This window comes from Ammodytes marinus (genome assembly GCF_949987685.1).
Source record: "Ammodytes marinus genome assembly, chromosome: 19".
Taxonomy (NCBI): domain Eukaryota; kingdom Metazoa; phylum Chordata; class Actinopteri; order Uranoscopiformes; family Ammodytidae; genus Ammodytes; species Ammodytes marinus.
In genome coordinates, this window is record NC_137223.1 from 12,114,798 (window position 1) to 12,138,875 (window position 24,078).

Sequence of the window (24,078 nt, forward strand, 5' to 3'; positions counted from 1 at the left end):
ATCTTCGATTCTGCCTCATTACAAGGTTAGTCTGCAACACTTGCGACACTGGCAAGCATCATCACAAGATCTCCGGCCACTAATGTGTATGCACTGCCACTTCTAGTTGTTGTTAATGTATGCACTGGCATATACACACACACACACACACACACACACACACACACACACACACACACACACACACACACACACACACACACACACACACACACACACACACACACACACACACACACACACACGCTCAGACTGGGGCAAGTAGCCCACCCTTTTGTGGTGGGGGGAGGGGGAATGGGTGGAAAGGTCAGAAGCCGAGCTACATGTCGTGGGATGATCCACGTTCATGTCAAATAATCCATTTACGAGGCCGCATCTGTTGTGTGTCTGCAGTTGGATGGGTCTGCCGAGCTTCTGGCAACAGCAGCACGAGTGTCACCCTTTGCCAAAACCCCCGGACTCACTCTAACCCATACCCCTTTCCTCTAACTACAGCATTCCTTGTCACCACCTCCCTTACCCCAGCCTACTTTTGGCCTCGTGCCTGTCCAGTAGCTACAGTCTAAACAAGTTGTACCCCCTTTGTCAGAACTCTGACCCAAGCCCTTTAGCTCACTCCTATCCCGTCATCTTCTATCCCGATATCCTGTCACCCGTAGTCTTCCACAATAACACTCCCCTCCCCTTCCTCCCGCCACCACCCACAGCCAGACAAGCTTACTTAATCCCACAGCCCAGCAGCAACCAGCCTACCAGCTTGTTGGTCCCCCAGATCAACAACACAGACTCACACACACACACACACACACACACACACACATTTCCCAATCCCCCTCCCTGTGAATTCTCTTTCCCGCTTCACTGAAGCAACCGCAAGTCCCTCAAATACTTGCCTTATGATTTATTTTTGTCCCACCCCCCCATGCCAACGTCCTATCAATGACATTACAGTAGAGGTCATAGCAGTCACTCTGAGGCCACTACAACTGTCACTGGTGGTGACGTAATGACTGCTATTTAGGTCAGCTGGTTGCCTAGCAGTGTGCCCTGCAGCACACCGGCTAGATTACTGCTACAGGCTGGTTATCTTGATTAGTTTTCAAATGCGTGTGTAGTATCAATTAGAGTGTGTGTCTAATTGACTAAATGTGATAATTGCATTAAAATACTACCAAAATAAATGACAATTGTTGTATTTGGGGTCATGGTGATGTTGCAGTTGGGGATGCCAGGTAAAACTAAAGCTGCAATAACTTTTTTTTATAATTGTTTAATGAATCCATTATTCCACAAATAATCATATGAAAGTAAAAAAATATGTATACTGTAGTGTATATACAGTATATATATATATATAAAAAAAACATCCCATTTTGTTTTAGTGTCTTCTACAAACCGCCCAAATATTCACATTTCAGTTATTGCATTTGTAATTTTGCTTGATAAATGGCCCCTTTTTAAGCATTATCAAGCTTGTTAAATGTTCTGCTTCTCAATCTCTACTAATTGATTGATCAACTAATGATTTTAGCAACTGGTAAAACAAATTGATCAAATGCACCACCTCTGTGTCACTGGTGAACGGTACAATATAGCTTGGTGTGAGACAAGATAATCCCCTTAGCTGCTGATTTACCTCACTGTCTGACAACCAAGGACAAAGCCAGGCAGAGTTCATCTTGCACAGCTAATATTGGCAAAGTCACCTTCCTAATGGACATTATTCCTCCTGAGGAAAGACCGCCTGCCTTTCTTAACAATTCCATATGAAATACCCAGGGAAAACGGTCCAAGTGGGTTCCAGCGGTGGTCTTTCAGAAAACATAGGGTCTACTATGTATGGACAGCTAGCGGACCACAGTATATATACATGGTCTTTTTACTCCGTGATACATCAATGCAGTGGCTTCGGGGCTTTTGTTGCAAGGGTCATTGTATTACATCTGCAAAGTTTCACTGAAGTTGGTACTGCCCAGGGCAGTTTGCTCTTCCCTTGTGTCCTTTCTCTACACATCTCAGTCCTGCAGCGTCTCTTGGCTTACCCACAGTTGTACTTCTTGCTCTCGTATTTCTGAATCGTTGGGTTTCATTGGCAACGTAACTCAATCGCTGCTCCTGGTAACAGGGCCAAGATGTATACGCCTCTGTAGTAGCAATTGAAATCGATTTTTGAATAATATATGTATGTATGTGTGTGTCTGTGTGAGCTGATGCTTGGAAAGAGGGTTGCATGACTATGGCTAAAATGACCAATCCACATGATACTGCCTAAATATATTCTGACGACATTGTGATTTGTTGGAAAAAGAAAAATAGTAAAGGCATCATGTATGTGGCACATTTTTGAAATATTTCAAGCTTCCTTTATTTGGATTAGGATATTCTAATATTTAAAATGAAAAAAAATAAAGGATAAAACATTGTCGACTGAGAATTTCATTTTTTTTTGTCTTCTGCCTCAGCGTATTATACTATACCTACCATTTACTCTACAGGCAACTTGAGATATCATGTACTAGAATTGGATTTAGATCCTTAAAGAGATTGATTGCATTTACTCATGTTGTGTAAAATAGCTTGGTGCTACTAAGCTAAAGACCGGCATTACATATCAAGTTGTTAATCCTACCTCACCCACATTGAGGTGTTACTGATGCCGCAAACTGCTTTGAGCTGGATGAAATCTGGCAATGGACAGCATTGCAATCTGACCAAGTCATTTAGGCACAGAAATGAGCAAACTCTTACGCCTTGTGTTTGCGGACATGACGAAGAGAGATGCTATTTTGTACAAATGACTAATTTCTTTTTTCCTTTTTCCAGCGGACGTATACGTTGATTGTAGAGGCCTGGGACTGGGACAATGGCACACGCAACAGTAAGTCTTTAACTTCAACTCACTGGCTTCCATAAACAGGCACTGATGGGAATTGATTAGTCAAATCAACAGGAAATGTATCTGCGTCAATTCTGATGCCAACATCTCACTGGCACGGCTACTAAAATGTGAATGTGTGGTGACTATATTAGTTTTATATGATAGTACAACTGAATATCTTTGGGATTCTTATCTGTTGGCCAGACATTACTAAATATTTCTATGTGACTGCTTGGTCTTAATAAGAATAATTGAGCTTCAACCATACATCATGCCACAGCCTTTCAGTTCACATCTTTAAATCAATGAATGTGTTTAGTTTTTTCATGTTTCAAGTCGTAAATGGAAACATTATTGAATGTCCTCAACACTATAGGTAGCAGCTCTTTGGAAAGCATGTTGTAATGTACAGCGTAGCCCCCCAAGACACCTCCATATAGAATATAGCCTAAGCCTTGGTTCCCTTTCTGCTATATTGGCCCTGTTGGTCAGTCGTGACCGGCTGTATCCTGTTTTCCTTTGCTTATGTCCGCTGGGTGGACTCCTGTACAACCCCCTTTTTCCCGTCTGAGCAGTAGCCCAGTCTGGGAGGAAAAGGATTTACTGAGGACTGTGTCTGTGTGGATGTAGCTTTGATCTGTGGAGATGGTGGCATTTTCCATGAGTCTCTAGCCCCTTTTACACAGCCAGTGAAAGCCGGGAATATGCCGGAATTTCGGCCCTCCGCCCTGCTGTATAAATGCGACCGTTGCGGAACGAGGGAAGAAAGGTGCGAGAGATTGTTCCGGGAATTTTACTACCTCGGGGGGTAGTAAGATTGCCGACGCAATCAGTTCCGCCTCTCTGTATAAATGCGGCCAGCTTGTTGTTGCGGAACAGGGGGCGTTTGACGTTCCATAGCCTACGTTCTAAACATGTTAGCAGTTGAAGGACGTGTGTTTAACATTAATCACGGCGGCCTGATGTCCCGTAAAAATCACCAAATAAAAGGAACGGCGTATAATCTAGCTGGTCATAAGGTCCGCTGCTCAATCCAAACCCCCGTGCTTCATTTTGCAGAGTTTATGAGTCTATTTCTGCCCAGGGGAAGTTGTATAATGGGAAAGCTAGGCTAGGCTAAGCTAGGCTGCGACCGGATCGCCGCCGCTATTATTATCCTAAGTCTGAGCGTATATCCACACTTTATTTCTTCCTACAGTAACGTGACTTCACACACTGTGTGTCTGATTGGCAGATCTCTGCCCTCACAAAGAGACTCGCTCACAGCCAACCTGTCACACAAACACAGACACAGAGGTGAAGCGGATTGATTTTGTCAGTTTGGTTAACAGTCCCAGTGATGTTGGACTCAGTGCGTAGCGAGATCAACCGGCACATTGTGGAGACAGTAAAATACGGCCCTCTTACTGCAAGCTCCAGCACTTCTGCTCTCAATTCACCGGCCAGTGTTGTTGTTGTAAAGCAGCTGACCGGCGCGGCGCTAAATGTTTACGTCACACCTGACGCTGTTTACAAGCACCTCTTTCATTCCGGAACGCTGTGTAAAAGGGGCTACTGATGCGCCAGCAGGCCGGCGTTGCTTGGTTCTGTGTAAATAACACAGAAGCAAGCAAAGCCGGCATATTGGAGTGATGTTGTTCCGTCAATATGCCGCAATCTCTGTGTAAAAGGGGCTTCTTCTTAATACCTTTTACTGTGCCTGCAAGCAGTGTACTGGACATGGATGATTTTAAAGCTCTGGAGCACACTGTCCTCCTCTCCAGTCTAAACTTGCTCCTTATTTATATTATTTATAGCTCATTGCATCCTGTTTTGTCCATAACATCAAACGCATTTCCACTCGCAGATACAGACAATGGAGAAGAAATAGATTTTGACATCATAGAGCTTTGATTACGCTGTTGCATAGGCCCTGTGTAGTCTCTTGTTTCTGCGTGTGGGCACTTCCAGTAATTGCGTACACTTAATTAGTTCTGTTGTTTCCCTATTGATGTAGGGCCTTAAATGTTGTTTAGAGAACCTGCCCAATTGATGTTTTTTCCTTACAGCTATAGTCACACTAAAGTCTGAGCCAAAATGCTAACAAGTATGAAGATAAATTTGTTTTCAGGTTGTAGGGATACAGGACAAACACACATTTCCGAAACACAGATTAATTAATTTTTTTAACAATTTGTATGTTGAAGGAATTTGATAAAACTGATAAAAGAGAAGCTCGGTCAGGTTCGTTTCATTCTTTGTCTGAAAGCCGCACTCATCCTGCTAGCTAGTCAGGTCACAGACGTCAGCTGACTTCAACCTTAATGTCACGGGTTCAAGAAACACAAACGTCTGGAACAAATGCTCCTTTCAACCTCTGTGGAAGATCACAAGGGGGGAGTCTTCTCGTAGTGGCAAAGCGTTGTAGGGTCACTGAGTTGCAAAATTGTAGCCGGGTGTAGGTCACACTCATTATGTTCATTTGTATTTGTTTGAACGGTTAAAGGTGGAGTCAGCCATTCTGGAGAATGTGTGTTGTCAAAATCAGTGAGTATCTCTTCACAATCTGCTACCTGTCTGTACGGGATATGTGCGCTGAAAGGAAATCTGGTGTTACTAAACAGCTTAGGCTCTGTAAACTCAAATGTAAACAAAGGGTATGTAAACAAAGGGGCGCCATTCATAGCTAGCAACATGCCCTTTTACAGAGTGTACAATAGGCGGTGTATTAACACTGGATTTTTTTTTTCTCGGCGCACATACTGTAAGGACAGGTAATGGATCATAATGTGATACAAGTTTGATGACAAAAGTGATTTTGACAACGTCCATTCTCTAGAATTGATGACTCCACCTTTTAACACGAAACATCACAGTGCATGCATCACTCCATTTCATTTATAGAAATCAGAGATTGTTGTTCACACTAAACGAACAGTAAATGGGAATTTATTAAATACTCAACACATTTCTCCTTTGTGCTTTAAGCCCTACAGCCTGCAGTACCATACATTAAATGCACACTAGAGTTGGAGTCATCTGGTCATCACTAGGATCCAATCTCCACTGGATCAGTATTAGGGCACACACTGATCTTATTAAGAGGATCTGGTATTGACGTTACTAATGCACATTCAATACAGCTTCTGCATCAATTCAGTGTTAGTGCTATCAGTTAAATCAATTAAGTCACAATGGGCTTACCTAACATTATAATGATTTTTTAGGCAGTGAGGTATACAGATTTTAAATTTAGGAAAAAGACACCAATGGTCACGGATTGGGAATAAAGCATTGGCAGATAGTCAGAATCAATGTATTAGGCAGCAGCAGCAGTTTTCGTTATAGTAGCAGTAGTAAGGATTCAGTATGAACTACTTTTAGCTCGAGCTGTTGCTGAAAGAAATAAGAAGCTTTAACGCAAACAGTTTTTTTTTCTCCTTAGCTGTTGACTGCAGAGCTGTGTGTTGTGGCACACAGAAAAATGAGAATCCAGATAAAGACCGTATAGCTGTTACTGAGTTTTCACCGTTATTGTTTTGTTATTATAAGGGATGAAAGATATTTGACTCTTTCTTTGAACCTTACCCTATTATCTTTGTGACCATATCTGGGTTGTTATGGTTTCATTGGTTAATTAAAAAGAATATTTTAGGGAATAAATTAGTATTTTTTTTTAAAGTAACAAATATTGTCTTGCTGAATTGCCGAACCATTAACTCTTGAGGTGATCCTTTGCGCACAATAAGAGTTGTATCGGAAATCAAATTGAAATGCATGACAGCCGCTGGAAGTTAACTCATTCTCTGGCCTGAGTCAGCAGCAGCAGCCTCCAGTGAGTGGCTTTGTCAGGGAGATTCCTCTCCTCCGGCGTCATGTCCTCCAGTGTGCCTCTGGTCCCCTTCCCCCTGTGTTCTCAGGAAAGGCAGCCGGCTGTTTTCCTTGTGTTTATCCAGCAGGAAGCGGAGTGGACTGGGCGGCCCGGCTCACTGTTTAGACACAGAGGTAGCAGAGCCCGGCTCGGGCCCGGAGACCATTGTTCTCTATCTGGCAACTGCCGGGGGTTATTTCTGTTATTGTTGCTTAATTCTGTCTGACATTGTGTCAGTCCCAAGCAGAGGAAGAGGTGTGTGTGTGTGTGTGTGTGTGTGTGTGTGTGTGTGTGTGTGTGTGTGTGTGTGTGTGTGTGTGTGTGTGTGTGTGTGTGTGTGTGTGTGTGTGTGTGTGTGTGTGTGTGTGTGTGTGTGTGTGTGTGTGTGTGTGTGTGTGTGTGTGTGTGTGTGTGTGTGTGTGTGTGTGTGTGTGTGTGTTCGTTCCTGCTTGCTCACTTCAAAATGTCTATGGCGCATTGCAGCCCAAAGCAATGGAAGAAGAGGAAATCGCAGACCCCCTATTTCCACAGAGATTGTTTGCCAGCTTCGATCCTACTGTGATAAAGATTGCTTTCTTTTCTGGAGGCCGGCGCTGCGGCGAGCCCCACACAGACAAACAACGTTTTAATGCGAGTGTTGGCGCGCTAGAGGCTAAACGGCCTCAACCTCCCGACATGACAGTGCACATAGAGAGCTCAGAGGCACTGGGGATGTGTGCTATCACCAGAAATTGGATCAGTTTGCAGACAATGAATTTCAATAGCGTACTTAAAATTCAGTGGGTACTTTCCACATACAAACACATTGTGATATCAATGCATCTGTCTGCTGAATAAGAATGCACTACTTTATTTCGCAAGGGAGTGACTTAACATCTGACCAAAGGAGAAGAATGTCATTGTTTTGATGAAAGTGTTGCAAATAAACACATTTTTATCAATTTTATCAACTTAGTAAATGGAATGACTGAGGGAGGGCCGCAGTTGACCTTTGGTGAAGACACAGAACTGCAGTTGTGTGGATGTATTGCATTGGGTTTAATGTCAACTTGTCCTCAAACACTTTGTGAAGTGTTTAGCCAAGATGCTAACCCATCCAGATCCGATTTGATTGGGTCTGGATTAGGGCTGCAACTAACGATTATTTTGATAATCGATTAATCTGTCGATTATTTTCTCGATTAATCGATTAGTGGTTTGGCCCGTTAAATGTCATAAAATAGTGAAAAATGTTGATACATTTTCCAAAGCCCATGTTGACGTCCTCAAATTTATTGTTATGTCCAAAATACACAGATATTTCAGTTTACTGTCATAAAAGGAGTAAAGAAACCAGAAAATATTTACATTTGAGAAGCTAAAATTAGAGAATTTGGACATTTTTTATTAAAAAATTACTCATAATGATTAATCGATTATCAAAATAGTTGGCGATTATTTTAATAATCGATTCGTCGATTAATCGTTGCAGCTCTAGTCTGGATGTGATCCACTGTGGTCATCAGCTAGTCTGTTATCTGTATCTGTTATATGGTTTAGTACTAGAGGCAGTGGTAGTTTTCGGTGGAAATTTAGAGATTTTTCACTTAAAACAGCTGCCTGCTGCAGCAGAAAAATTATGCAACGGGAGTGGCAAGGGTGAAGAAACAACACATTTAAGGGCTGGACAGGTAGACAATTCTCTGTAGGTTCATTACTAAATGTGACCTTCTCCACAGTGTGGGTGGTTTGTAAGGGGAGGAGGGGATTTAAACTTTTTTTTTCATCTCTTTGGTTCTGGGGTCTTGTTTTGATTTGTTTTGATCTATTTTTTCCTTTCAGAAGAGGAGGAGCTGCTGATCGAGCGCAGCATTCACACTGGCATGATCAACCCTGGTGACCCGTGGCAGACCATCCTGCACGACGGGCCCATTGCTCACCTCAGCTACAGAATGCGGGTGCGCTGCGATGAGAACTACTACAGCAACAAGTGCAATAAGCTGTGTGTTCCCCGTGACGACTACTTTGGCCACTATCGCTGTGAGCCCTCAGGGGCCCGGGTCTGCCTGGACGGCTGGATGGGCACGGACTGCAGGACAGGTGAGTGGCAAAATGCTCTTGGTACACTGGGTATATTCGTATTTAAAGACAGATGATGTTGATCTATTTTGTTTTGGAGTTTGAGTTTTGTACCGAACCGACCCTTGAGCTTGTGAGAGGCATTCTAAACTTTCTATGACAATTGAAAGACTTTAAAATCAGGAAGTGAATTGAAAACAAAAAACTATTGATTATCAATTGAAATTATCATTAGTTGCAAGGTGCTCGTATTATTTGCTGTGGCTATAAGGTGTATTTAAAAGCTGAAATTGAATGTGTTACCATGCAGTGGACATATGTCATTGCCTTTTTAGATTTTCTGATAGATAGAACATTGTAGCTGCTAAATGATACAATTATAAATAAGAAAATGACATCATTATAAATTGCTGAAATGATTTGAAGCACAAGAAAAGGTAACCTAACTTAATAAGTAAATCTATAGGCGGTGTCAAAGCACCATTGAAGAGGCATGGTGGAATTGCACCGTGCGCTGCCTGTCTATGTTAATGCTATGTAGCAGCACTGGGGTCGTGCTTGTGGGTGGTGTGGGAGAGAGTGGGGGGCCTCCAATAAATCACAACTGCTCCCCCCCCCGAGCTGTATCAGGGTGCCATGAATGAATTCTCCAGGCTTCTAGCACTTGCTAGGAAGATAGGCGAACAAACAAGTTCCTCCTCCTATCTCTCCTCCCTTCTGATGCTATCCCTCACTTTTCTTTTGGCCTGGCCCTTTTGCTCCTTTGAGCCAGTAAAAATCAATATATGATATCAGAATTGGGTGTCTTTTTTTCAAAAATCTAATTGTTCATCAATATAAAACGTAGTTAAAAAACTGCTTTTTTACTGTCTAGACTGTTTGACAGGACTGTGTGTGCGTGGCCGTGTCAAACGGTCTCCATGGCAACAGTCATTGTTATTATAGAACGTTTGGGCAGAGAACTGCCGTGATTGGTTCAAAACATTATTGTGTGATTAGAACAAGAGGATAGCCAGCCTCACCTTAACCGAACCTTACTCTTTTTAGATGCTTACGATCATTCACACTCCTACACATAAACACTTATAAGAAGTTTGTAGATTTAGGTTTACAGGGGCTTAAACAAATATTGTGTTTTCATGGTAAGACATGTGATGATGGCTGTCTCACAGTGGAATAATTTTTTTTAATTTTTTTTAAATGTTTCTTTCTTCTTGACTTTTTCTCAGCGATCTGCAAGCAAGGATGCAACCTAATACATGGCAGCTGCGCCTTCCCGGGGGACTGCAAGTAAGATTATCAGGAATATATGTCTCTTTTATACACAGACAATCTTTCTTTAAGATTATAACTTCTGTTATTACAGTTTTTGTGTTAGGATCCATCATAATGTACATGCAGATAGTTTTTTTTTCTTTCTGTGCTGGGAAAGTGGTTTCTTTAGCAACTGAAAATGCAACTACCAGCATTGGATTAATATGTGAAAGACTATACACACATAGATTTGAACTGCCAGACAGAGGTACATATTGTTTTGGCATTATCCTTTTTCTTCCCTTGTGGGCATCTGTAGAAAAGGGCAACACCGTGCCTGCCGCCTTGTATTTCTAGCCACCTGAACAACCTCCACAGAATACCAAGCACCTCATATGCTCCCTGCGGATCGGGCCGAGTTGTGGGTGTTTGAATTGGACCACCATAAAATAAAATAAAACGTGCTTTGAATTGCCATATCCCCTCCTCCGTCCGCATTGCAGTCCTCCTTGAAGGGGCAGGAGGGGTTGGTGGGCAGGAAAAGGAAATGAATATCCCACTGTGTTATGTGCATTTCCTAAAGTGGAAATGACAGTTGGATGAAGTGACGTAGAAAGGCCCCCATAGGTCCACAGTTTGCAGGATGTGGTACATCCCCCTCCTCCCACCTGCCAGATGGAGAGAGACACTTGCCTCCCATTATCAGGGAAAAAATGGTTTGGCCCGGAGCCGAGGAATAACAGGGGGATGACCAGGTTTAAGGAAACTGCTTCACATTTTTGTGTGTCTTGCTTGATCTGCAGGAGGCATCCAGTGAGCAAACAGACAACAATGAAAAAAAGCTTTTCTTATTCTCCTGAAATGTCAAGTCCCAGTCAACAGGAAAAGCTAAAATAGAGAGGAGAAGCAGCCGCAGCTAATAAAGAATCTTCCTGCAGCGGCACGAATTTAATGAAGCCTTGGGGTGACGGAGAGCTGGCTTTAAACATCTCACCGTCTCCTTTCATTCCTTTTTATTTTTTTTATTTCATCACACTTTTATGGGCCGTGCCTTGCTCGCTGCGGGCTTTTTGACACACACACAAAAGGTGGTACGTGCCTGTTGTAAAGCTGCTGCACTGAGGGATTTTAATTTCTTTTTTTTGTTATACAAGCACAAATTAGAGGCTTGTTCGGACATATTTGTCAAAAGGCTTGCCGCGGTCCAAATAATGGTAACTCAGTTTTTCTAACTTTGACATTCCAACATGTTATGAATCCAACTCAGGAGAATTATGCCGCCTGCAGGCACAAGGGGTTTTGATGTGTAATTATGATATCAATATGGAGAGAATGCAAACCACCAAAATGCCTCCTTTTTTGATACCTTTCAAAACTTGTAAAAGCAGTAACGGAGTCTCCTTGCCAAAGCCCTGTTAGTGTGATTGCTACATTGCTGTCAGACCCCTCGGAAGCTAATCATATACAGTGGAAGAAGCATCCCAAGTATTCCCCGATGCCCCCCCTCTTTCAAAAGCCTCGTCTCTCATAGAGACAGCGGTGCCGTCTGCAGGAGCCTGAAAATAGCCGTCAATTGACAAGACAGCTGGCTCGTCGACACCACAGCCTCGGAATAGCCTTCAGTGCTGTCTTGTAGCTGCCAGCGCGTGCACGTGTATATATACGCTGTGTGTATGTATACAGAGTACAGTGGTCTTCATCCACTGTGCCCACACTCATAGCCCCCTCAGACTCCAGACTTTTAACACGAGCACGGGGGAGCCTCTGGAAGTATTCTTAACCCTCCTGCCCTGGAATGTCACTCTACGCTAAGATTAGTTGGCGGGAGGTCGTGGGATACAGTAGGTTGACGCAAGAGCGGATCCGGTGTGGGTGAGGTGGGTTTCCACTGTTGGAACAGGTCTACTCCGAGGACTTGCTTCAGCCACCAGCTAACCCTCCTGCAGCACAGTTGTTTGAATGCTAAATCGAGGCTTAATTGATGTCTTCAGAAATCCTGCCTAGACCCTCCCACAGACTTTATAATAAATGTTAAATGTTGACTTTTCTTTTTATGATCGCGGAATAAAACAAGTGTAGTTGTGGGTTTGGCTTAGAAAAACTTGGCTTTTTCTGGAAGCTTCTTACTGGACCTAAAAATGATCATTTCCACTGATGAACATTTGCATATATTTATATATTTTTTTGGTTTTATTGACTTTATTTCATTGTGCTAAATCATCACCAGATGTAAGACATTGTGCACATTTATACTTGTCTATTATCTGGTGTTTCGGTGCAACAAAATAAAAAAATAATAAATAAAATAACAGCCAGTGAAAGAAAACAAATGGATTATTCAGCGAGCAGGAAGAGGGATTAAATGAGGGATATTATTCATGGTTGTGTTCTTGTGTCTGTGTTTGACGTTGACAGGTGTAACTACGGCTGGCAGGGTCAGTTCTGTGATGACTGCATGTTGTATCCTGGATGTGTCCACGGGACCTGTCACGTTCCCTGGAAGTGCATCTGTGAGAGGAACTGGGGCGGCATGCTGTGTGATAAAGGTACGGAGACATATTTATTATTTCATCTCCTCCCACACAAGACACTGGCATAGTCCCTGCTCTCTTCCTGCTCGCCCCCTCCAGCAACATCAGTTTGTATCTGAAGCAACATATCAACATGTACTACATACAGTCTGTTTAGACAATACACCGGAAATACACATTATTTAACACCTAATGAAATGACCAAAACATGCTAAACAGACATATAACGCAATAATAGAAAATATTCCAATGAAAGTGTGACTTTAATACAATAAAATAACTTTGATACAATAAAATATGATGAAGTGGTATGTGATCCCATCAATATGTTTGGTTAAAAAAAGAAAATATAGAAAAAGCAGCATGCATTGGAAAAGCTATATTCTTGGTTCTGATGGCTGATTTGTGTTCACTCAATGAATCATTAATGTAAACTTCAGACTTATCGATAATGACAACATGTGTTAGTTGTGCAGCCTGAGAAGTTATTTTAGCAAATTTAGTCCATATGCTGTTCTACGAACTGGACGTAACACACAAAAAAAAAAGTATTTGAACTGTAAATGTGTGTATTTCAGTGATGAAATGTTTTAAAAAATACTGACATTTCTCGTATACCTCACACATGTCAGAGTAGGTTAGAGATTTGCCTTTAAATTGTACGATTAGTGTAGTTTCAGTTAGTTCGAGGTCTGAATTCTCTCCCGATCCTCTCTGACTGGAGAACTGGATAGTTTTACTGTGTGTGTGTGTGTGTGAGATATGAGCAGCAGCAGAAGGGACACTCGATCCCCTCTCATCCCTTTACCGCGGGCTCTTCAGGGGATGAGAACTGGTCCTAAGATCCTCCCGCTGGAGACAGAGCCCTGACACTTTATCAACCAGCCTTTAGGGCCAGTTGGCCTTTAGCTTGAGGATGGTGGGCAGGGATCACATACAGTAGGCTTTTGTTATGAATATTCCGGAGATATCAAAATACATCAGCAATCAGAAATAAAAAGGAAACAAAAATATGTGAGACCAATTTTTATTTTTATTTTATACAAATGAAAAGACAAGTTAAAATGTCTATAACTGGAGCTCTGGAAATACTGCAGCAGAGTCTTTGAGAAAACACTCTGAGCATCCTGTCAAAAGCTGACAGCTGGCTTGCTTCCTGGGAACTCCCATCACCAACAGGATCAAATGGATGAAAGAAGCAAAGAGGTTTCTCACAGGGCCGAGACACAGCTGACTCAAAGATTTTAAAAGTGTATGTGGAGAATTGTATTTATCTTTTTATATAAATAATATCGATGGAGAGATTAAAGATGCCTATACAGAAAGTAGGAGTGTCATTAATTTTAGTTTTAGTGTCAAAGGCAGGTAAAGTATTCTCCTGACATTAATACAATTATTGTATTTGTGTCTGAATGTGCATCTCCCTTCAGATCTGAATTACTGCGGTCGCCACCAGCCCTGTGTCAACGGAGGAACCTGCATGAACACCGAACCAGACGAGTACTACTGCTCCTGTCCACAGGGATACTCGGGCAAGACCTGCCACATAGGTGAGCCTAGTGCAAACTGTTTACGTTCAAACAAGTCTGTATTTGGTTAAATGTTTATGAATAATTGGTTAAAGTCATCGAGCAAAATATTCCAAACATTTGACAGGGTTAGGTGTCAATATTTACTGTTTCCTTTGTCATGTATGATTTGTAAAAAAAGGGAATTTATTTCCATTTTGAACAACAATCACTTTGGAAGAGCGAATCTTCATTTTTATTTATTTGATCCCCTCGTTTCCACCAGCCGAGCACGCCTGTGTGTCAGAGCCGTGTGCTAACGGTGGTACATGCTACGAGGGTCCCACTGGGTTCGAGTGCCAGTGTCCGCCGGGCTGGGAAGGTCCCACCTGTGCCAACAGTAAGTCGCTGCACACAATCCATTCTGATGTCTTTTTTCTCTCTTCACACTCTTCAACTACTCATTACCTAGACATCAAACGGCTCATTGTGTGTGTTTTCACAGATTTGGATGACTGTTCATCCAGTCCGTGTGCTCAGGGTGGAACCTGCATCGACCTGGATGATGGCTTTGAGTGTGTATGCCCCCCACAGTGGGAGGGAAAGACCTGCCAGATAGGTGAGATTCATCTTTTCAATAACAACACACACGCACATCCTTTTTACTTTTTTTTCTTTTTTGTTTGTACTTATTTGCTAAATCTGAAATCGTGAAAAACAGAAAACCTTAATGCAGGAAATCCTAGATTTTCAAAACAACTCTTCATTTATAAAAGGAGAAGTGTTTTTACAGACGGCTCTCCTGTTTGTTCGGTTTCCTGAAACAAGTGAAAATCCCCTTTGACACAGTCTCAGCATTGCCCACTGATCCCGATCACTGTTTTTGGATTAGAATTGGCAACCAGCAACCTGAGCCTCGTGGCCAGAGTACAAGCTGTCAATATCCTGGATGAGCTGGCAGCTGCACGCGGCCCCCTTTATTTTTTTTCTCAATCACTTTATGAGCCACTAGTGTGTCTATATCCGTTAGCTTGTTCTTCTCTGGCGGACACATTTGTTTCTATATCTCTCCCTGTCCCCGACAAGCGGACGTGACCGGCACAAAGCCAGGAATTGGATTATGACCGGTAAACAAAGTTGGGGGCTGTGCGTGCGTGTGTTACTGCCTGCGCGCGCGCGTGTGTGTGTGTGTGTGTGTGTTTGTGTGTATGAGGGGGTGAAGGTAGGAAAAAGAGATCCCAAGAGTTCTGTCTCACGTTACTTGCTCAGATCTCAATTTACAAGCAGCCATTGGCCTCCTGTCTTACCTGGTGCGTGTGCGTGTGTGTGTGTGTGTGTGTGTGTGTGTGTGTGTGTGTGTGTGTGTGTATATATGAAGTGTAGTGTTTCAAGACAGGTGTGTGAATGAGCACAGCAGGACTCCCTGTGGACTGCCCTTCTCCCCCCTCCTTTTTTCCTTTGAATATTTTAGCAGAGGTGCCTTTTCTTTGTTGTAACACTTCTGATGCCTCTGGAGGGTTGTCAATTGAATGTATGTGGCTGGGACTTTACAGTTTGAGCTCATTTCATCTGTATCCAACAAGATGAGAATGCAAACTGTTGTTAAGGTGTCAGCTGTCGTTTCCCTGAGGCTTTTCCGTTCTCTGAAACGTCATAGAAGTGTTTACGGTTGGGTTTTGCACACAGGACCTGGAAAAAAATGTTTTTTGTGAGGAGTTCAATATACAACAGAGGTTCTCAGGAAATTGCAGTCACGTTGAAATCCATCTTAAGTTGTCTAGCAATTTAATATTGCATTGCCATATTAATAAATGTTACCAAATTAAAGCAATGGAGTCCACGCCCTAGTGTGTAAACAAAGTTATGTTCTCATATTTGACCAATCTTCTCTAGAGCTACAGAATATATTAAGATCTACTGTTGCGTTTTTAAAATCAATACACTGTCCATTTCATTAGGCAAGCACACCTAAAAGCAATTCAATTATATCACATTCAACCAACAAATCCGCTTGGTTTCAATTGTAGCATTTGTATAAATGTATCATGTTCCAGAGATTGTCCAAAAATATTCTAAACTTTTGTTTAGTGCTTGACTCGGTGTTCTCAAGCTTTTACCATGACTTTTCATTCTGCGGTAGCAATGCTGCCAATATTGTCATTTCTCTGGGCTTCAAATGTTGGATTTCTGGTCCCTTTTCTTTCTCTTTGTCCTCTTTTGCATTAGTTTGTTTCAATTGATGGACTGGGTCTATTTCTACATCCTGCCCTTTTTTACAGATGCAAATGAGTGTGCAGGAAAGCCCTGTGTGAACGCTCACTCTTGCAAAAATTTGATTGGCGGATATCACTGCAACTGTTTTCGCGGATGGTCCGGACAAAACTGTGACATCAGTCAGTATTATATTTTTCCCCCTAAAAGTCACTTTTTTTCTAAACTCCTGTCCACTGGCGTCTTCTCTCCTTCTGGCTACTTTCCAACGCTTCCTCTCACTTCCTGGACACACTACATAGGTGTAGTTTAACGCCACTCACTTTTCCACATGCGTTAACCCACGGTTCCTGTCTCTTCTTTGGCAAACTGGTAGCTCTAGTTCTGCCATTGTGGCTGAATTTGCATGTCCAGTTCCCCTCTATGGGTCCAATGCATGCCAGTTAACAATCTATATAAGGTCTATCTGGCAACTCTTGGCTTCACTAGTCATTTCTTTTTTACGAACTTTTAACTTAATCTGCGCACATCCCACATTATACTATAGATTACGCCTCACAAATTCTCCAAGGATTGATGATGTTTAAATGATAAAATGTCATTTGTTTTTGTATCTTCTTCCTCTTCAGACATCAACAGTTGCCATGGTCAATGTCAGAATGGAGCAACTTGCAGGGTATGGATGTTTTAATTGTTTAATCTATATTCCCCTTCCCCCAACCCTTTTCTTTTTTGCGCTACTGCCCACACATGAACCAAAATAGCAGGTTTCACTTGGCGATGCCTTCACTGACTCTTCATTTGGCCTTGTGTGTTGTTTAGGAGGGCCTGAAGGGTTACCACTGCCAGTGTCCTCCGGGCTTCCTGGGCACTCACTGTGAGATCCAGAGGAACAAGTGTGACAACAAACCGTGTCAGAACGGGGGCCAGTGCCACACGGTGTTGGACGGCTTTGTGTGCCAGTGCCCATCCCAGTTTGCTGGACAGCTGTGTGAGGTGAGTTTCATCTTCCATGTTGTATCCATGTTGTTGTGCCAACCTTTTATTTTACTGTACATTATCGTTTATTTTATTTTATAGCTATTGGATGCAAGTAGTGGCATTACATGTCTCAACGGGCACATTTTTGTTTCAAGCAGTAGGCTACTGGTTTAGTGGATTTTTATTTTTTAAATTTTTTTTAAAGAACATTTCCACTGCCTCCTGGTATGTGAAGTCAGACACCTCTGGTCCAGTTATTGAGATCCACATGCAGGCTGTTAGACGGTCCCCCTGCAGCCTGTTGCGGAAGTTTGTGTTGACCTGATTTAACTAGTAGAAGAATGATTAGCAGCAGAGTTAACGTTAACCACTGGTGCTAGATTCATGTTGGGTGCATTTAAAAAAACACAGATATTTTCACCTGCTTTAAAGATGGTTCGGGTCATTTATAAATTACTTTTTGGTTTTTGTAAATTTTTGCATTTTAACGTAACACAAGTAGTTATCCTCTCCTCCGCTCTCTCTCTGACAGTGGGTGTGCGCACCCCTGTGTGTGTGTGTGTGTGTGTGTGTGTCTGTCTGTCATGTGTTGGCGTGCAGCCCCCCCCCCCAAGACATAGAGTGAGAAACACTGGTTAATGACTTTAACCTCCCCCAACAGGGGTGGAAATACACAAACTGCAGTATCATTACAACAGTAATCTAAGCCGACTTTTGTTGTGTGCCAAGCAATTGCTACAGTATGCTCTGCGTGTATTATTCTCCTAGCCCATTAAGCCAAACCCAGCTTTCATGGCAAACTTCTGTTGTAATCCATCATATTTTTTCACATTACACATCGGTGGCCTTCATGCAGACTTTTGTGTGTGTGGCTTATGTAGGTTAGCAGTGAGGAAAGCAGCACTCCACTGCATCTCCTGGGTCCTGAATGGAGGACATTGCTGGTCAGGAGCCAATCCCGTTTTAGCATCTCTCTACTATAAATACGAGCCTCTCTCTGAATGAGGTGACGCTGGCTGTCTGCCCGCATACTACACAGCTCCGATGCCTGCTATGGCACGGTGTTCATTCCTGCCCCCGCAGTGCCCAAGCTACAAACGCCTCCAGCCTCATATTTCTCTTGATTAGTATCTGAGTTTGTGAAAGTTTTGATTGTGTAATAGTGTTATTTCCCCCACGTTTCTTAACAGGAATGACGCATTCAGGGGAAATAAGGACAACTTGTAGAAAAGCTTAAGAGCAAAGAGACATGTCTACTGTACTTAGTAAAGATGACGAGCGGGTCTTGATCGTACAATGCTAGTTTTGGGGAGTTTGAGGAGTTTAGAGGCTTTTTATCATGCTATTGGCTATACTACCAGTGGCTAAAAAAAATGTCTCTTCTCCAGGTTAAAGGTGTAGAGTTAACACATGGTATATAAACAAAGCATTAGCTCGTAAAAATGTGTTCCTTAAGTGCACACACAGTACAGACAGGTAGCGAATGGTGAGGAGATATTCAATGATTTTTACAAAGTCATTTTGACAACAAGTTCACAACAGGATCACTGAATATATCTTTTTAAGAATGAAGTTGCTTTCCAAGTTGATAAAAGCATTTAAATTGGGTTGTTGCATGTGTTACACTGGCTTAAACATTTAGATAAAACATTTATTTATGGTTGAGCACAATCAAATTTTACAACGTTGCCTTGGGGTTTACTGCAAATAAACCCTCCACCTGTCTGCTAGACGCAACAAAAAAAGAGAAATGTCCCTGGTGCTGCCAACAGTGCAACTGCTTGCACATTAATGTGCTGAAGATTTATAGCCACTACTGCCTTCAGACACCATCCCCTGACCACACACATGCAAACACTAAAAAAAAAGAAAAAGTGTAAAAATGTATCTGGCCTTGACACTTAGGGTAAAATAAACAGTGTGTGACCGCAGACTTCACTCACCCTTGTTGCCCTACCTACATGTTCAGCACCTTAAATGGCTAAAGGGTGCATCCCAAAGTTTATGCAAAGTAGTCCTCTGTTTACATAAAGTGAGAGATTTTTACTCCATTGCAGCGTGTACAAATGGCAAAAGGTGTCATCCACAGTCACGGTGGTATGACAAGTGATTTATCTCCATGATATGCACTGTGGCTCTGCGTATGTTGGACCGCAGTCAACATTTGCCATCGTAATAGGCCGTGTTTCTCTTGCCGTCTGTCTCTGTCTCTCTTTCTCTTTCTCTCTCTCTCTTCCTTCTGCCCGGCTTCTGTCTCAGAATAATCTTGGAAGATTAAGCACGGTGGAGTATGTAATAACCGAAAGCGTGGATTCCCTTGATGAGCTTAGGGGAAAGTTCCTTAGGCTTACCTTGCTCCGCCGCTTACCTTTCCATTTTGTCTGGTTAGAAGTTGTGGCTTGAGCCAAACTAAGCTAAGCCGCTCAACTACAGACTTCAGATCTGCTTTTCTCCATTACTCATTAGGCTTCACTTGTTTTTAACAATCACCAAGGAAGTATGGTAGTGAGGTGATGTTACAGTGGCAGCAGGCTCGTGGCCAAAGGTCAGCTCAAATAGCTTTGGTGCCTGGAAACCCTCTAAGTACTGTCTACATGCCCTTTGACATCTGATGCCATTGGCAGCACAAGTCTGCAATTGCCAGTAAGCACATGTAAAGGAGTTAGAATTACCGTCCCTGGGCACATAGATGTAAACAAGAAGGTTCACTTTGCTGATACACTTGCTTAAATAGATTGTTGGGTACTTTTGTTCCGCAGTGAAAGAAGCTGGACACCTAACCTTGATACATGCTCACCAAATTAAGTTATTATGGGGAACATGGTAACAGAAAATAGCCCATTTACCTAGTTTTGTCTTCACATACTCCTCGAGAAAAGTTTGGTTTCTTTAGCTGTTACATATACAGAAATGTTCAAAAGCTAGTTGTCATTTTTGTCTGTCTCCCGTTTGGTGCTGGACAGGTTGTGTACATTGTGTGTACAGGTTGTCTACGTTTGTCAGACCTTTTTTTATTTTTTAGGGGTCCAAGTCTGAGAAGGGACTGGGACCAACGCGGTTCCCATGCCCTGGAAATGGCTGGTCAATAACATGAACGATGCTAAGAGCGAAAAGACTGGGGCAAAACACTACAGTTGCAACTCATGAAACTTTTTTTTTTTCATTTAAATTCTTTAGTTTAACCTGTATACCTATATTATCTTTTCCCCTTGATTTCCTCAGATCTCCAGCTGGTCTCCCTCCGATGCCTGTGATCCAAACCCCTGTGAGAACTCAGCCACGTGCCACAGCATGGAGCAGGACTTCTACTGCGCCTGTCCTGAAGGCTACAGGGGCAAGACCTGTGAACGGGTCAAGGAGAACTGCCTAACCAGACCATGTCAAGGTGACCAAAGTCCTCCACAAAGATGACGCGGTATTGAACTAAGAAGTGAAAAAGTAATTGATTTGAACAATGTTTTTCTTTCTTTTTCTCAGTCATTGACAGCTGCACGGTTACCATAGCGGCCAATGACTCAGCTGGAGTGCGGCACATCTCCTCCAACGTGTGCGGCCCACGAGGACGCTGCATCAGCCAGCCGGAGGGAAACTTCACCTGCATGTGTGACCCGGGCTTCAGCGGACTTTACTGCCACGAAAGTATGCACTGACTGACCCCTTTTAGGAGCTTTAAATTATCGGTTTAAACTCATTACCTACCACTCAAAAAAATAGTTTAAAATTTTATATTTAGCCTCTAAAATGTTTTGATGGAATTGTCTTTATCTCATTAAATTATCTTTGACTATCCTTATTATTTCATATTTTAATTTATTTAATATTTTATTCCAGAAAACAACATAAACATTTTCTCAATCAGTTATACATATCTGCCATACATGTAACATTTCTTTCTTCAATGTTAACCCCCTCCCCCTCATTTATTTAATATACAGTATAATATTTTATGAATCCTTAATAGATGGTTTATACAACTTTATTATGTGGTAAGCAAATATGATGATTTCTTAGAGTTTTATTATTTTGATAACTCTTTATCACATGTGGGAAACCATTTAAAATGTGAAAAGTGTTCATATAAACTGCATAGCGCAGCTGTAATCATATGCCGCAATCATCTGATATACATAATTAAATTCTTCACAGATTAATTAAAAAAACACGTAAATGTGCTTACAACAAACAGGAAGGGTGCAAATAAAGTGTTTTCTATCTAACCATTTTTTCAGATATTAATGACTGTATCAGCAGCCCCTGTGGAAACGGAGGGACCTGCATCGATGGATTGAACTCCTTTCAGTGCCTGTGTCCTGATGGCTGGGAGGGACGACTGTGCCACCTCAGTGAGTTCCTATTCATTCCGTTGTGTTGTGTCAAAGTACTGCCTTGTGTGGAGCCACTCTTCTACATTTCCTCTTCACTATATACTGTATATAATTAGAACGTTTTGGTAAAGATGGATTCATTTTAAACCTCTTTTCCCTCAGATGTAAACGAGTGCAGACACAACCCCTGTAAGAATGGCGGCCGCTGCGTGGACCTGGTCAACGACTTCTACTGCGAGTGTGCCGACAACTGGAAGGGCAAGACCTGTCATTCCCGTGAGTTATGCCCCGACTCTGTGTTAACGCGTGTGTTTATGTTCATAGTTCGCCGTGGCCCCAACAACACCTTCGTATATATTTTGACGGCTAAAAACATGTTGACGTGATGCTGTCACTGAGGTTCTTTCTGGCCACAGAACACAGTGATACTCGTGACCAATTCCATGAATAGTCATGAAGTCTTTTTCATTTAGGTGAGAGCCAGTGTGACGCGACCACCTGCAGTAATGGAGGCACCTGCTACGACCATGGGGACGCCTTCCGCTGCTCCTGCCCACCTGGATGGGGAGGAAACACATGTAACACAGGTGTGGCCTCCACTAATGTTAAAGTCGGCTATTATTCTGTATGTTTTTTTTAAATGATTTAATTTGAGGAGGTGGCTACTATATTAATACAGATATAACAGAATTATTTGCACCATTTATCAAATAAGTATATGTCGTGTCATAAGTAGGGTGCATAGCGTCTTTTTAAGACCAAATTCAGAGTAAGTCAGCAACTCTTTACACACGTTGTGTTACTGACAGCAGTGAGTTCTTACAATATTGCAGAGTTTAAACTTTTTTTGTTGTTGCAAAGCTTCAGGTTAGATAAGGACGCTAAAAAAAGTCAAAGTTGTTTTTCAAATGTTTTCAAAAACACTTTGATGGTTGATTTATTGTGCAAGTAGTTATATAGATGTTATTGTTGAATGTGTTTTTTGTAATCTGCTGCCAGCTGTGATCTTTGGCTAAGGCTTTCCTCACCTTCCACAGCCAAGAACAGCACATGCGCCTCCAGTCCTTGTTCCAGCGGTGGAACCTGCGTGGGCGGAGGAGACACCTTTACCTGCATCTGCAAAGAGGGCTGGGAAGGCCCCACCTGCGGACAAAGTTAGTTTCTCAATGTTGATTTTTTCATTAAACTATCTCTCAGCTCTGATGTGCTTATAATGCCTTTTAATGCCCACGTGCCCATTTGTTTTTAATGTCGTTCAACAGTTGGAGTAAGCTCTTTTCATGGTTGGTTTCTTAAACTCCAACTAAAGTATCTTATGACTAGAACAAAATGATGACTGTGTATTAAGTTATTTTGTCATGAGTTTTGTCAACAATGTTTTAAGTAAAAGTGATGTTGTAAAGGGGCAATGTCAGTGTATAACAGCACCACGACATGATATATGTAAACACACAGTATCCCAATCAACACAGACATATTTATGACGGGGGCAACAATGTATATATTATATAAGACAAACTTGTATCTGAAACATCCCAACGCTAAATGTCTCTTTTTCTTGTTTTCTTTAACAGATATAAACGACTGCAACCCTCACCCATGGTATGTTGCGTTTCCTGCCTTACACACTCCTGTGCCATAACCAAACCTTTTCTCCCCCTCCCCTTGCTTCCCTCGACCCACACTTCACACAGACTTCTCTCTGGCTGGAGGGGTGAAGGGCCGCTCAAAGCAGTGGACGTTGTCCTTAAATCAAGCCTCAAAGGGGCATCTTTCATAGGATAGGGGCTTAGGTATTGAATGGGACAGAGAGGTGGGGATTTTATTTTTATTTGGGAGGGGGTAAAAAGAGTCCCACCTACCCCATGGTGAATGCAGGTGGGGGGTGGAGTGGCCGAGTGTCCATTCTTCCCGTGAGACCTGGACTGGGGGGGGGGGGGGCAGCTGGGCTTTGAGGAGGGGATGGAAAGACTGGACACGGCAATTAGCATCTGAAAGGTGGAGGCTTGTATTGATGCATTGAATTGAGCCTTGTGACCCCCCTCATCCCCTCCACCATCTCTCTCACACAAACACACATTTGTGCTTTGTTGCAGCTGGAAAGGATGTGGCTCTTGTAGTGCTTCGTTTAATTGTTTTTTTGATTTCTTTCCTCAGTTACAATGGAGGAATCTGTGTGGACGGAGTCAACTGGTTTCGGTGCGAGTGCGCTCCCGGTTTCGCCGGACCTGACTGCCGAATTAGTGAGTAATGACATAAAGTTTCTTGAAGGTGGACTTGTTGATTGTGGAGAACGCTTGTTGTCAAAATCACTTTTTGTCCAAATCAGCAAATATCTCCTCAAAATTTGCTACTCGTCCGTTTTGTATTTGCGCTGAAAAACAATCTGGTGTTAATACACAACATAGCTCTGTTAACTGGTATGTAAACAAAGGGGCCCAACATGGCTTGCAACATGCCCGTTTACAGAGCCTGGGCTGTG

The 24,078-nt window shown here is 42.4% G+C and overlaps 1 protein-coding gene across 2 annotated transcripts in view; it reads left to right on the top strand.

Moving 5' to 3' along the window:
* jag2b (jagged canonical Notch ligand 2b) overlaps positions 1–24,078 on the top strand; it is a 46,092-nt gene that overhangs the window by 15,894 nt on the left and 6,120 nt on the right. Inside the window, exons 3-20 of one of the 2 annotated variants that reach the window (XM_080048009.1) lie at positions 2,824–2,878; positions 8,550–8,807; positions 10,016–10,076; positions 12,456–12,586; positions 14,002–14,121; positions 14,366–14,479; positions 14,585–14,698; positions 16,359–16,472; positions 16,920–16,966; positions 17,113–17,286; positions 20,494–20,656; positions 20,749–20,910; positions 21,501–21,614; positions 21,759–21,872; positions 22,070–22,183; positions 22,634–22,750; positions 23,171–23,198; positions 23,754–23,839. In XM_080048009.1, the coding sequence (XP_079904135.1) occupies positions 2,824–2,878; positions 8,550–8,807; positions 10,016–10,076; positions 12,456–12,586; positions 14,002–14,121; positions 14,366–14,479; positions 14,585–14,698; positions 16,359–16,472; positions 16,920–16,966; positions 17,113–17,286; positions 20,494–20,656; positions 20,749–20,910; positions 21,501–21,614; positions 21,759–21,872; positions 22,070–22,183; positions 22,634–22,750; positions 23,171–23,198; positions 23,754–23,839 (2,086 nt within the window). The remainder of the gene's footprint in view (positions 1–2,823; positions 2,879–8,549; positions 8,808–10,015; positions 10,077–12,455; positions 12,587–14,001; positions 14,122–14,365; positions 14,480–14,584; positions 14,699–16,358; positions 16,473–16,919; positions 16,967–17,112; positions 17,287–20,493; positions 20,657–20,748; positions 20,911–21,500; positions 21,615–21,758; positions 21,873–22,069; positions 22,184–22,633; positions 22,751–23,170; positions 23,199–23,753; positions 23,840–24,078) is intronic. The other variant, XM_080048010.1, reaches the window with a different exon arrangement.